This window comes from Rana temporaria, chromosome 1 (genome assembly GCF_905171775.1).
Source record: "Rana temporaria chromosome 1, aRanTem1.1, whole genome shotgun sequence".
Classification (NCBI taxonomy): Eukaryota; Metazoa; Chordata; class Amphibia; order Anura; family Ranidae; genus Rana; species Rana temporaria.
Genome location: NC_053489.1, coordinates 5,441,785 through 5,457,129, shown reverse-complemented (window position 1 = coordinate 5,457,129; position 15,345 = coordinate 5,441,785). Strand labels below are relative to the sequence as shown.

Genomic DNA, 15,345 nt, shown 5'->3' with positions numbered 1-15,345 from the left:
ACAAGGGCAACATCTTCCTCAGAGTCCGGTCCCGATAGACGCTGGGGTAGGCCTCGACCGCGGCCGTGGGAAGCCTTCACATAGCCCACCTTCTTCCCGGCCGGTATGGTAGGAACAAATGCTGTGCAAACATTTTCTGTAACAACATCTGCTGGTGGCTCAGGAACATTTGCTGTAGCGACATCATTGTTGGTGTCATTCACCGTAGCAGACACGGCAGGTGAAGAGTTGGAAGTAGGCCAGAAAAATGGCTTCTTCTAAAGTGACAGCGCGTGTAACCCAGTCCACTCGATAGGCGATTCAGTAGGCTAACCCACTCCAAACAAATATTCCCCGCACTGGAAGCATTGGCCAAAGGGTCCGAGCTGGAGCACCAATCTGCCACATCGCGGGCACTACATACCAAGCACTTCCACGTTGCCGCTGGTATACAGCACGAAACGCCACGGCGGCTTCATCCAGATGCCTGTATCCGTCAATAGTGCTCCTGCCGGTGCGGAACTCACACTAGCTCTGGCCTGGAACATTGTAGGCCTTGGTCCTACGGATGGCAATGGATACGCCGACATGGCTGCTCTGTGATCCTCTCTCACCGATCTAGCAATCAAGTCCTTTTCGCACCAGACACACTCACTTCTCATGCAGGGGACAGTAAATCCTCCCCTTCTGGTTCTTTTATGGGCAAGTCGCTTCATGTACTTTTCTCCGTTACATGTGCAGCCGGCGTCTCAGCCAAAAACCTGACCTTAACCTTTTCTTTACGAGCACAGTTCAACACCCCGACAAGTTCAGACTCTTAACAGCGAAATGACTTTCCAATTCTGTTGCTAGAGGTAAAAGCCTATCCCGGACGAGCCCCCACATGTAGCACTACCCCCGGAGGAGCTTCTGAGTATTTTTGGGTGGCACATTACCTCTATATACTCGCTGTCCAGAGGAAATAGAGAGTCTGAGGAATCCCACATAATGCACTTCTTTTTCTGAGATTTAGAACTTGGTAGAAAATAAGTAGAACGGGGTGGAAGGGTAAGTAGGTAGGCAGGTTCAGGTGTATAATCACAAAAAGGAAACACTCCTGCTTCCAGCAAACAGTCTCTCTTCACCACTCTAGCCAGAGTGGGTATTGCTCACCCGGATAGGTCCCTCTCACTGGTCTAGCAGCCGGGATAGCTCACGGAATAAAGTACAGTCTCTGCCACAGACCTTCCTTTATGAGGAGACACTTTTGGTCCAGAATCCCCTGCCACAGGATTCAGCACCCAGATCTCTCCAGCTTAACCTTGGTAAAACTTTGGATCAGACATGCGACCACCGTCAAGCCTCCTAGTGTATGGAGCATCCTTCGATAAAGTTTCCAGGTCTTCTCCCAAGATACCAGCCTCTTGCATGGTCCTCTCCAGGATAGGTCCTCCCCTGGCTTCCTTCATCAAGTGTAGCTTCTTCCCACAGGACGGACAGCACAGGATCACCTTTTGTAAATGAAGGCCCCAGTCTGACTACTGGGCCTACCAGGCGAAACCCCGGAGTCAGGCCTCAGGATGCACACCCCAGGCCAGGCAGGCCACGAGGCGCGAACAACGAACCCCCGCCAATGGCGTCTGTACCTTAAGTACCCCTCCCCAGCAAGCACAGCAGGCAACCACTCCCAATGAATCACTGCCGAGGGGGACACCCAATACACCCTGACTTTGCTGCTGCCACCCTTGGCCTGGGGTGGTAATAAAACCCCGAGGCGAGGAATGGTGGGTACTCCCAGCACAGCCATGGCTAAATTGCCCTCAATCACATTTGTCTGAGCCAAATAACAGCTCAGACCCCCACTATATTTACAGCAGCGCTTGTTCAATAGGAGCAGGGCGCCAAATTAACAAAAATTTTAAAAACTGCCCCAGAAGTGAAAGGGTTAAACACCTCTAAACTAAACATGAACCTAAACTGGGTGTAATCTTTGTCTCGGCACATTGTGTTCCAGGCCTGAACTGACCGGGTATAAAAAGATACAAGTAAACTTTCATTGGATGCTCTCACCTTATACTTTAGTGTGTGTGGATTTATTTCTGATTTTTTGTTATTTATTTTAAAAGAGAAATCCATGTCATGTAATGCTTGAGCCAAAATGTAGACTGAGATATACACTCTATAGGATGTTTTCTCATCAATATAATATAAATCAAGTCGAAGTTTCTCCAAACTGCAGTTCCTAAGAGGACATCTAGTTGTGAGTGGAATAAGGAAATTTTTTATTTGGTTTTTTGAAAAGCATCCACATTGAGCTATGAGAATATCCTCCATCAGGGGGTCATTTGGGCAGCTGGATGGATAAATGTTATAAAAATATTCCAGCAATCCCTTTATGTAGAGATGGGGGAATGTAAACACCAAGCTGCAGTTACTGAGAATAAAAAATATTTCACTCATTGACCAAGAATCTGGTATAATAAATGTTTTCTCCGTGTAATAAGGGACATTATGATACAAAAACTTGTAATAATACAGACTAACTGAGCCACAAATAATAAGAACTTCCGTGGTTGAGCTCCGCAGCTCTGGAGGAATTTTATCACAATTCTCTTTAGACACCAGAATCTTGAATTCAATACAAATTCCATGATCAGATAAATGTTTGCTGAGATGTCGGAATTCCCTCTCTCCGTATTCATCATCAGATGTAAGGATCCCGACCCAGTTCCACTTCAACCTTTCCAGTAACTTTGCTATGGCCACATATTGCATCTCATCATCCGGAACTGTCCGGAAAAAGTTTGGATACATCTTTCTATCACTCAGCAAAGTATCTCTGGCTCCATAACTAATCTAGAAAGGAAGAAAACTGTCTGTATAAATAATGTGGAACTCTTAATATCCAAATGGACAGAAGAGAACCTTAGAAAATGTTTAAATGTTTTTTTTAGAGAGCAACAAACATGTCATCTGATCTGTCTATAATAGATGTATAAGCAGATTGTAGTGGTGCTTTTATTTCACCAGACCAACCAGATAAAGATACAAGAGAAAATGTATAAGTTCATAAATGATTAGAATCTGCAGTGAAAGCTGATAATATGGCATTAAAGGGTTAATTTGTCAAAAATGGAGCAGCCAGAATCTGGAGCAACCAATCAGCCTCTATCTTCAGCTTGTTTAGTTAAGCTTTGAAGATGAAATATGGAAGCTGATTGGTTGTCATACACAACTGCCCAGATTCTGGCTGCTCCAGCTTTGATAAATTCCCCTCTAATGCCGCGTACACACCATCGCTTTCTGCGATGGAAAAAAACGTCATTTTCAAAAACGTCAATTTAATTGACTGTGTGTGGGCAAAAACGTCGTTTTATGTCTTCTAAAAAACGACAGAAAAAAATTGAAAAAACGACAGAAATAAAATTGCTTCAATTTTATGTGTCGTTTTTGGCCGACGTCGTTTTCTGTGTTCTAAACATTGACCGTGTGTACGTAAAAACGTCGATTTAAGCCCGCGCATGCTCAGAAGCAAGTTAGGAGACGGCAGCGCTCATTCATGTAAAACGACTGTTCAGAATGGAATCAGCACATTCGTTAAGGTGTTTTTCAGCTTATAGACAAGAAAAGAAAGCGCTTCTTTAACCCCTGCTTTTAACTGCTACCCAGAAATGGACGTTTGTTGCGGCTGATCTTGTTGCATAGTTATGACAAGCTTTTAATTAGTTTCTTTCTTGTTTGATAATGTTTATGTTTGTGTTCTGTTATTTAGTTGTATCTTCCATCTTAAACATTTTAAATATATATATTGGTCCACCTTTATTATTTTTTTTAAATTTTTGTCACCAATTTGATTAGTAATCTCTATTTTGTGTTTATTTAGGAGTGTGTGAAGTGTCTGCAACAACCTAATTTTTTAGTTAACTCACCCACAAGCATGTTTTTTTACCTTGTTAATGTTTGCATTATTTATTTTGTAATGGGTCTGCCCACTCAATAATGATCTCTCAAATCTACAATAAAGAAACATGGTGAAATTTGGCTGAAAAATTAACATTTATTTTAGTCTTCCTAAAAATTTCCAAAAAAAAAGGTGGCAACCCAAAAACACAACATAATAAAAACAAAGATGCCAAGGTAGGCAGCACTTTAGAGCATGCTTGATTTTTTCTGAAAACAAGGGTCCCCGAAGCCACAAATACAGCCTGTGAGTCCACATTAAAATTCCATCAGGGGCACCGTATTATTTCTTGGCCTTTTTCTTCCCAGCAGCCTTCCCTGCAGTCTTCCCTGCAGCCTTCCCTGTAGCCCGAGTCCTTGGGGGCTGGGTTCCTGGAGGAGATGAGGTGGCAGGAGCCAGAGCAGCCTCATGAAGTGGAGGAGCAGGAGCAGGTGCAGGAGCAGGAGCAGGAGCAGGAGCAGGAGCAGGAGGAGCAGCAAGGACAGGAGGAGCAATCCGCACAATGTGGGTGTCGTCATCGAGCTGCCCCAGGGATGCCATGGTTATGGCTTGGAAGATGAGGAGTTCGCAGCGCACACGCTGGCTCTGCTCCAGATTGTACATCTTGGCTGCAATGAGCGCTGCGAACCCCTCAACTTCACTGGGTGGCTCTCGGATGGCTGCAGTAGCTTGGCGAAGCAGGCCCTGGGTCTCCTCCTCCATTTGTCGCATACTCCTGAGCCGTTTATTGGGATTGCGGAATGGAGGGATCCGGGAGATGGTATCCCGCCGGCGTGCCTCCTGGGTCCCACTGGGGCCTGCCACCTTCTGGCTCCCAGTGGGCTCTGCCACCTCCTGCCTTGCAGTTGGCCCTGGCTCCTCCTGGCTCCCTGTGGGCCCTGTCTCTTCCTGGCTCCCTGTGGGCCCTGGCTCTTCCTGGCTCCCTGTGGGCCCTGGCTCTTCCTGGCTTGGGTCTGCCTGTGTATCAAAAAAAGGAACATATGTTATTTGTGTTTGTCATTAATCACACACATTTTTACAATCATGAGTGATGCAAATTGAATGTCAATATATATTACACACAGGGTCGCCATCCCTAATTATGTGGCCCCTTAAACACCTTCAGACATGGTCCCCCTGGAATTATGTGGGTTGTTGCATGCCTAATTTAGCAAATAAGTGGCCTTTTCCCCAAAAATTATTTTATTCAATTTAGTGTCAACTAGATAGTACTCAAAAAGGGTGTCTTCCATCTGGGACCCCTTGCAGGTGTATTGCGTTACTCCCCCCTACTGGCCTATCTGAAAATGCCACCCACTCCTTCATCAACATTATTAATTTGCCCATTTTGACCCCATCATGTTTTCCCACTACTGACTATTGATCCTATCCCTAAACTTACGAGATTCACATAGAATTTAGAACAATAGTAACATACATTTACCATTATTACTATACTTGTCATATACTAACTAAATTCATACAAAAAACACATACCATTCTCCATGGCTCACAATTGGGGTCCTCCAGGAACTCTTCCTCTTCCTCCGAGCTTGCCTGCTCTTGTCTGCAGGGAACACTGGAGGATTGGCTGCTGGGAAGCTGGGAGCTACCTCTTGGGGGAAGGGTAGACATGGATGCCCTGGTCTCAATGTGGTCGTCCAGGAACTGCAGCTGACTATAGTACCACAGGGTTGGTTTGTATATGGAGTCAGCTGCAGCCCCAGACCTCATTGAGGCCAGGACTTGGACCCGTTGGGCCCTGTAGGTGCCCCTGATGGAATTTATTTTGCTTTTCACAGTGGCTGTTGTGGCGTTGGGGACCCTTGTTTTCACAAAAACAAGCATGCTCTGTCTAGCTTTCTCCCTGGCATCTTTGTTTTTATTTATTGTGCTTTTGGTTTGCCACAGAACAGGATGTTCCTTCCATTTTTGTATGAATTCTGTCAGGAAATCAGCATCCTTGAAGGGATCCATTCTTTCTGCACATGAAACAGAAGCCAAAACATAATGTAATTAAAGGCACTAGCTTACTTCCCCTAACTAGCCCACAAACTCATTCCCTATTCACTATAATAAAGTCGGAATTAAAAACTTACGTCTCGTCGTTAGGAAAGATCGGGAATTACGACTTCTTCCACAGACTATGCAGGCCGTTTCCAAACACGTCCCATCCCTTTTACACTACGCACGCGTGACGCTCCGCACGACACCCCGCCCCTGACGTTCGGTATCGTCCTTTCCACGCCCCTTCTCTGTCGTTTGGTGAGGGAGAAAAGATGGACAACATGGAGGTGTATTCTAGCTCAAGCCAGGAGGCAGGCCAGGCCCAACCACGCCGCAGATTCCGCTGCAGAGCCTCCAATATGAGTTTTCATGAAATGGTGGAGATGGTGACCATATTGAGGAGGGAGGACTATGATGCCAAACATGGCCCCTACATGCATCCCAATAAAGTCAAAGCCCAAATTATGGAGAAGGTCATCCGTAGGCTCCAGCGGAAGTTTGGGAAAACCAGGAGCAGAGAGCACCTGCGCAAAAGGTGGTCGGATTTAAAAAAAAGGGAACCCCACCAACTTTACAGAATTAATAGGGTGATTCGAAGATGAAGTAAGTTTTTTCCATGTGTATTAATTATTTTGGTGTGTTCTTTGTGCCATTTAATTTTTTTTTGCAGGTTGACCATAAAATGAATATTATGAATGTGGACGCATGATGCAGTCGTCGTAGTCGTCGTTCATTCGCTGACTTTCAATAATCCAAGACCATATTAATGAGAAATGGCATCATGCCTAGTTTGCATGTGCAAAGGGGAGTTGAAGCACTGTATCTGAACTAAAATTGTAAATTTAGGAATTGTGGGCGAATGAACGACGACTCCTATGACCAATTAGTCGACACAAATATGAAAGTTGTGACATTTTTGGGGCTTAAAAAAAAGGTGTATTCAATTCTGGAATTGATGGAAATGTGTTTCAGCTTATTTTAGAAGAAACGTAAATACCTTGAGATTCCCAAAAAGGAGCGTTTGCTACTCCTTTTTTTATTGAACATGTGTACTCAGTAGCACAATTGTTTGTCACAATCACAACCTATGTTGGGTCACACACAGGGGTGAGCAGATCCAGGGGAGACTTGGTTAGCTTACATATCTAAAATTAAAAATTTGGTCAACAGATTTGACATTACTTTGTGAATGGATTAAATACTGGTCTATTTTCTTGATAATTGTTTAAAAATCAACAATATTGACCTTTTGTTTATAATTTAGTAATTTTTGGGTGTCATTTCAGGCCGCTCGTAATGTTTGAACCTCATGTTTTCCCTTTCTTCAATCTTGTAGGGCACAATGAAGCAGAAAGGCAGGAGGCACAAGCCAATCAAGCCACACCCCCGAGGGATGTAGAGGAAGAGGAACCTGCCTCAACATCCGGTAAAGTAACATCTACCACATTTTCTGTGAATATAGATATAGGCATACAATCTTTTAACACATGTTTTGGTTCCACATTTCAGGAGGAAATCGGGCTGGTCAGGGACTGGACACGTATAGTGCCCAGCTCCTCATCGGCGAGGTTCTCACCTGCAGGGCCCAAGTCGAGGACATACGTCTGGCCTGCCGTGAAATACGCCACAAAGCAAAGACGCTGGAACGGCAGCTTAAAAATGTTATTAATGTTTTGGGGAGGGTTTAATTGTTTGTGTATTTTATTTTTTCCTTGAATTTGAAAAAAAAAAAAAAAAAAATTTTTTGTACTAATCAAAAAAAAGACAAAAAAAATATAAAAAAATTATATTTTGTACTAATCAAAAAAGACAAAAAAAAAATAAAACAAGATTTTGTACTAATCTAAAAAAAATAAAAAAAAATTGTACTAATCAAAAAAAAGACAAAAAAAATAAAAAAAAATTATATTTTGTACTAATCAAAAAAGACAAAAAAAAAATAAAAAAAGATTTTGTACTAATCAAAAAAAAAATTATTTTTTGTACTAATCAAAAAAAAGAAAAAAAAATCTAAAAAAATTATATTTTGTACTAATCAAAAAGAAAAAAGTAAAAAATAAATACAATTTTGGACTCCAAACAATTTGTGTGTAGTTATTGGTATCAATGCAGACTCATTCAATTACTCAGGCATATTTGTAGAGTTATTAAGATTTAACACTCATGGGAATTTATGACATCCCAAACACATGGCTGGATGAGAACCTAGGAAAAAGAAACATTATCCCCCAAAACTTACAAATAAATAAAATCAAAAAAATAAACACTGTTTCATCAAACAAAAAGTAAATTTTATTCTTTAGTCAAGATCAGGCATTTCAATGGCCCCCCTCCCCATAAAATAGTCCACATATGATTGACGCACTGCACGTGCGGTTTGGGGGGCCAAGCCTCTATGGCTAGCCTGATGTCCCGGCTCCGGAGCCACAACATCAGCCTCATCAGGCAATACCGTCAGGTAAGTTTGTGAATTTCGTTTTAAAAAATTGTGTAAAATGCAACAACATAGGATGATGTAATTCCACTTGTATTCCGCCAGGTTTATTGCTGTTAAAAACAATCTGAATTGGCTGGCCATGATTCCAAAGGCATTCTCTACCACACGTCTTGCTCTGGCCAGCCGATAATTAAAAACCCTCCTCTCATGGGTGAGGGTGCGTACGGGAAATGGCCTCATGAGGTGGGGACCCAAACCAAAAGCCTCATCTGCAACAAACACGAAGGGCAGACCCTCTTCGTTCTCCTCCGCAGGTGGCAATCCTAGGTCCTCCAACCGAAGCCGTTGGGCGAACTCCGTCTCCGCAAAGACACCGCCGTCCGACATCCGGCCATTTTTCCCAACATCCACGTACAAGAACTCGTAATTGGCAGAGACCACCGCCATCAAAACAACGCTGTGGAACCCCTTGTAATTGAAGAAATGGGATCCACTATGGGGTGGGGGCACAATGCGGATGTGCTTGCCATCAATGGCTCCTCCGCAGTTCGGAAAGTTCCAACGCTGGGAGAAGTCCGCTGCCACAGTCTGCCATTCCTGTGGCGTGGTGGGGAACTGGATAGAAAGAAAATAAAAAATACATTAAAACAAAGATTTTGAACAGAATATAGCTAAAATTACAAGGGATCCCACCAACAATTCCACAAAAAAGGTTAGTATTAAAAAATAACATGTGAACACTAAGCATATTAATCACCCCCCTCTGATGTTGAAAAAATATATTTAGGGGGAGTGGGGCTCAAGATGAGTTTCTCACATGAGAAACAACCCCCCAAAAAAAATATAAATAAGAAAAATAATTATTAGTATGTAGTTCAAAAATCTAGGGGGGGGGTTTGGACAATGGAGGCCACAAATAAACGGGGATATAGGGACACACAAAATGCAGCACTACAATGGAGGCCACAAATAAACGGGGATATAGGGACACACAAAATGCAGCACTACAATGGAGGCCACAAATAAACGGGGATATAGGGACTATGCTAGGTGGGTTTGGCCACAACATAGAATGATGGACAGGTTGGCTAAATTAAATAAACATGTAGGGCTTTAAAAATTGTGTAGAACAGCATACATAGAGACAAAGTGAGCATTCTGAGCATATTAGAAAAGTTTTTTTTTTTTCTTTTTTTGGGACATAGTTTGACCATTGAAAGAACACCACTTACCTTAACATAGTCCTCCTGAAGAACCTGAATGATGGCCGAACAGGTCTCCGGGATTATGAGGCCCAGAGCCTGGGGGGAGATGCCCGTCGAGAACTTCAAGTCCTGCAGACTTCTCCCTGTTGCAAGGTAGCGCAACGTAGCAACTAGCCTCTGCTCAGCAGTGATGGCTTCCCGCATAACGGTGTCCTGCCTGGTGATATATGGCGACACCAAAGCCAAAAGCTGCTGAAATACGGGTCAGACATCCTAAGAAAATTCCTGAAATCATCAGGGTTATTTTCTCGGATCTCCCGCAGCAGAGGCATATGAGAGAACTGGTCCCTGCGTAGCAACCAGTTCTTGGTCCACAACCTCCTCCTCACCCTGTTCATGGACCGTCGCTGGGATGCAGCACACATCCTAACAACAAGCACAGCACAATCTCGGCGACGAGTTCGTACCCGCAACATGGCTAGAAAACGGTCGTCAAATCAGATCAGACTAAAAATTACGCCCTGAAGTAAAGAATGGCCTTTGAAGAACGACCTGCTAAACAGCACCGTGCACACAAAACGTAATGCCAAAACAAATACGTCCTTAGTACAAGCACTGTATCACAGATCCGACAACAAATAGACAAACTGTACGACAGAAAACGAAATTTAAAGCACAGTCACTGAAAATCACGAATCGTATCTCACCAAACTTTTACTAACACGCAGCAACACGATATCAGCAAAAGAGGCCGTCTTCCGCATGGAAACGACCCTTTATAGTTACGTCGTGCGTGATTGACGGAACTGCGCTGTGCTAGAGCGTTGTGAAAAAGCGATGGTGTGTATGCTACGTCGTTGTTCAAATTGAAGTTTGAAAAATGACGTCGTGCGTGATTGACGGAACTGCGCTGTGCTAGAGCGTTGTGAAAAAGCGATGGTGTGTATGCTACGTCGTTGTTCAAATTGAAGTTTGAAAAATGACGTTTTTTTAAAGCACATAAAGCGTCGCATTTTTCCATCGCAGAAAGCGATGGTGTGTACGCGGCATAAGAGTTCTTCCTCCTGTAATCCCACCTAGGGGTCTCCTGATCATCAGTTTACCGGACAGACACTCCCACTGCAAGACTGATTTTGGCTTTAGCTGGAGGTGGACAACCAAGTATAAACACAATTACCAGCTCAGCTCCTGAACCTGTATAATCTTTATGGATCAGATCAATGTTTACATTTCCACTATGGGTCTGTCTATTCAACCAGAACTTTTCAGATAACAAATCTGTGATAAACGTGTTATACTATGTGTGTGTATATATACAGGTCATTCTCAAAAAAATAGCATATTGTGATAAAGTTCATTATTTTCTGTAATGTACTGATAAACATTAGACTTTCATATATTTTAGATTCGTTACACACAACTGAAGTAGTTCAAGCCTTTTATTGTTTTAATCATGGGTAAGACTGCCGACCTGACTGCTGTCCAGAAGGCCATCATTGACACCCTCAAGCAAGAGGGTAAGACACAGAAAGAATTTTCTGAATGAATAGGCTGTTCCCAGAGTGCTGTATCAAGGCACCTCAGTGGGAAGTCTGTGGGAAGGAAAAAGTGTGGCAGAAAACGTTGCACAACGAGAAGAGGTGACCGGACCCTGAGGAAGATTGTGGAGAAGGACCGATTCCAGACCTTGGGGGACCAGCGGGAGCAGTGGACTGAGTCTGGAGTAGAAACATCCAGAGCCACCGTGTACAGGCGTGTGCAGGAAATGGGCTACAGGTGCCGCATTCCCCAGGTCAAGCCACTTTTGAACCAGAAACAGCGGCAGAAGCGCCTGACCTGGGCTACAGAGAAGCAACACTGGACTATTGCTCAGTGGTCCAAAGTACTTTTTTCGGATGAAAGCAAATTTTGCATGTTATTCAGTAATCAAGGTGCCAGAGTCTGGAGGAAGACTGGGGAGAGGGAAATGCCAAAATGCCTGAAGTCCAGTGTCAAGTACCCACAGTCAGTGATGGTCTGGGGTGCCATGTCAGCTGCTGGTGTTGGTCCACTGTGTTTTATCAAGGGCAGGGTGAATGCAGCTAGCTATCAGGAGATTTTGGAGCACTTCATGCTTCCATCTGCTGAAAAGCTTTATGGAGATGAAGATTTCATTTTTCAGCACGACCTGGCACCTGCTCACAGTGCCAAAACCACTGGTAAATGGTTTACTGACCATGGTATTACTGTGCTCAATTGGCCTGCCAACTCTCCTGACTTGAAACCCATAGAGAATCTGTGGGATATTGGGAAGAGAAAGTTGAGAGAAGCAAGACCCAACACTCTGGATGAGCTTAAGGCCGCTACCGAAGCATCCTGGGCCTCCATAACACCTCAGCAGTGCCACAGGCTGATTGCCTCCATGCCACCTCAGTAGTGCCTCCATAACACCTCAGCAGTGCCACAGGCTGATTGCCTCCATGCCACGCCGCATTGAAGCAGTCATTTCTGCAAAAGGTTTCCCGACCAAGTATTGAGTGCATAACTGAACAGAATTATTTGAAGGTTGACTTTTTTTTTATTAAAAACACTTTTCTTTTATTGGTCGGATGAAATATGCTAGATTTTGGAGATAGGAATTTGGGGTTTTCATGAGCTGTATGCCAAAATCATCAATATTAAAACAATAAAAGGCTTGAACTACTTCAGTTGTGTGTAATGAATCTAAAATATATGAAAGTCTAATGTTTATCAGTACATTACAGAAAATAATGAACTTTATCACAATATGCTAATTTTTTGAGAATGACCTGTATATATATCATTTTTGTTGGCTAAAAATGCTAAACTGTCTTGCAAAAAAATATTTTATTAAAGTTATAGACAAAACTAAAATAAAACACACTTCCATCTACTTCGGTCTTCTCAATACCTTCCTCGCACTGTGTAAACATTGTATCAATCCCCAAAAACAACTTTGACAGGAACTACAGTACATATAAGATTCAGACCTACAAGGCTTGATACTCTATATACTGTATACAGTATACATGATAGAATTATGCAGTGCTTCTACATCTCCAATATATCAATAACATCACCATGTGCTCAGTAATCTCCCCGACTGTTCAATGGAATATAAAATAATACAATAATTCAATAACAAAACAAACTTGTGTTAAAAGTCTGCTTTCAATTATATGTGAGATTCAAGATCTACCAATAGATAGTTCTTCTCTCCACGACCCTGGCCCGGTGGTTGTGGGGGGTCTGCAGGCTTTTAAAAACAAAGGGGCCCCCCTATGTGAATGAGTAAGGCCCTGTACACACGATCAGACATGTCTGATGAGACTTGTCTGACAGACCGTTTTCATCAGACAGCTCTGAACTTGTCTGATGTGCGTACACACCATCGGACCAAAATCCGATCGGGTCAGAACGCGGTGACGTAGAACACAACGACGTGATGAAAAAACAAAGTTCAGTGTTTCCAAGCATGCGTCGACTTTATTCTGAGCATGCGCGGGTTCTTGGTCCGATGCTTTTGTGTACTAACCATCGAACCTGTCCGACGGACAGGTTCCATCAGACAGGTTTTAAAGCATGTTTTAAAACTTTGGTCTGACGGACAACGGTCTGATGGGCCGTACACACCATCGAACTCGTCTGATGAAACTGGTCTGCAGACCAGTATCATCAGACATGTCTGATCGTGTGTACAGGGCCTAAGAGGGACATAACACTCCTACTCGTTGACAAAAAAAGTAACCTATAGATAAAGACACACAAATGTTTGACAAGTCTTTTACTAAAAAAAAAAAAAAGAACCCAAAAAAAGCTCCTTATTGTAAATGCATCCTTATTTATGATGTCTGCCGCCTGAGAAATTATCAACACTAAAAACCCAACAGACCCGGTACACTTGACAGGAAAGGGATGGGGATAGCAATGACACCATTGACCAAGTATGACCATGGCCAGGGATTATAGGTCATGTAAGCCAATGATATTGGTGACTTTGGTGATTTCTAGCTTCCTGGAATATTTCTTTTATAAATGATCATCAGGGGGCTGAATGGGCAAAAGTTCAGGCATTTTTCAAATGTCATAACTGCCAAAGATTGGACTGAACCATTGGCCTATCCCTACACAGCACTGCCTTCATTTTTTAGAACAACTTTATACTTTACCACCAAGGTTATATGTACCTATTTGACCCACCTCACCATAAGACGACTCGCTGTCCTGATGTTACATAATATAGGAAATTCTTCTTTTCTTACCTGGGTGTAACCATATAGATTCAGCAGCTGGGCCATTTGGAGAGTGGTGTCAGAATTGAGATCTCCAATGAAACCAGCCAGGGCACCCCGCTCCATACAGGAATAATTTGGAGCTTCCTTTGTATGTCCAGACAATATCTGTAGAACATCTTTTATAGCTTTATTCACATGTCCACAAGAATCATACACATGATATCCCAGAGTTATGTTGGGAAGAATATCTGGACTGCGGTTTATCTCATCAATAGCAAATATAAAAGCCAGGAGATGTCTGTATTCTCTCCGGTAAACCCTGCAGAAAATGGAGAGTTTAACATTGGTCTACAGGACAAGGATTCAAGCAGAAATTATTTATGGTAAAATGTATAACACATTTCTATGGTGGATCAATCGTTCCTGAATTTATATGAGTTAAAGCCGTGGTTGGAAATTTTTGAGGCATGCATTTTAAGGTACCACAATAACATTATATAGTATTTATGTGAGGGGGTCTCTTTTATGGAGCCCCAGATAGCAGTAAAAACCTGACAGGGATTCTTTATCCTTCCCAACTCTATTCAAAAGTGAAAAAAACAATATGGAGTCATTACGGGCCAAACTCATTCAAGGTTCCATTCACACTTGTGTATTGTGGTAATAACGCACACCTCATTGTGAATTGCACCCCAAATCATTGTAACTCTAAACTGTGCTGCCTTATTAAAAAGGGGTCCTGCATGTTTTTTCTTTTTTTTTTTTTTTTTTTTTTTTTTTTTTTCATATTTAAATCTTTTATTTTATTTTTCTTTTATGGTAAGGTTCACAGAAGGTTAACATATCTTATACAATAGATACATAATCATATAGTTCTTATCACTACACACTTATGATGGGCTAGCAGATAAACAGGTGGGGATTCAGAAACTTAAGAAGAATAAACCAAAAGCAGTACCTCCCCGGACCTCTTGCTCTATTCCCAAGCCCGCCTGCCTTTTATCAGTAACTTCTTTTCCCGTTTCCTAGTACCACTGTATTGACCTCACACTTCTTCCTCCCCTCTGTTCCCTTGTCCATTCCTATACCCCACCTAACCCCCCCTTAAACCTAGAATCAACATAATCCTCAACAAAACAACAACCAAAAAAAAAAAAAAAAGAGAAAACCCCGCCAACCCCCTCCCCTCCTCTCCCTCCCCTACCTCGCCGGAGACGGACGGATCCTCCCTTACTTCAACCCTTCGGCCTCTCCCTTTTCACTTCTACCCAAAAAGGAATCTTCTCTCCCCTATCTATTCCACCAGTAATCTCTTCCCCTCTTCCGTACTCATAAACTGATTCCAACCTGTCCAAGTTTCTACATACTGTTCCCTTTTGTTCCGGGCTGAGAGGATCAGGTCTTCTATAGCTCCAGTCTCTCTCACTCTATTGAGCCATCTCGCAATAGAGGGTGATCTACTGTCTCTCCATTGTAATGTTATTCCATTTCTGGCAGTATTTATCATGTGACATATCACCATCTTTTTGTACTCTCGCACTGGGATTTGTGAGCAATGGAGCA

General features: G+C 42.8%; 1 protein-coding gene across 3 annotated transcripts in view; it reads right to left on the bottom strand.

The window, feature by feature from the left end:
• Positions 1-15,345, bottom strand: part of LOC120922844 (NACHT, LRR and PYD domains-containing protein 12-like) — a 233,827-nt gene that overhangs the window by 34,313 nt on the left and 184,169 nt on the right. For 2 of the 3 annotated variants that reach the window (XM_040334845.1, XM_040334901.1), the window contains one exon: positions 13,810-14,101. In XM_040334845.1, the coding sequence (XP_040190779.1) occupies positions 13,810-14,101 (292 nt within the window). Of the gene's footprint in view, positions 1-1,822; positions 2,815-13,809; positions 14,102-15,345 lie in introns of those variants that run through there. The other variant, XM_040334856.1, reaches the window with a different exon arrangement.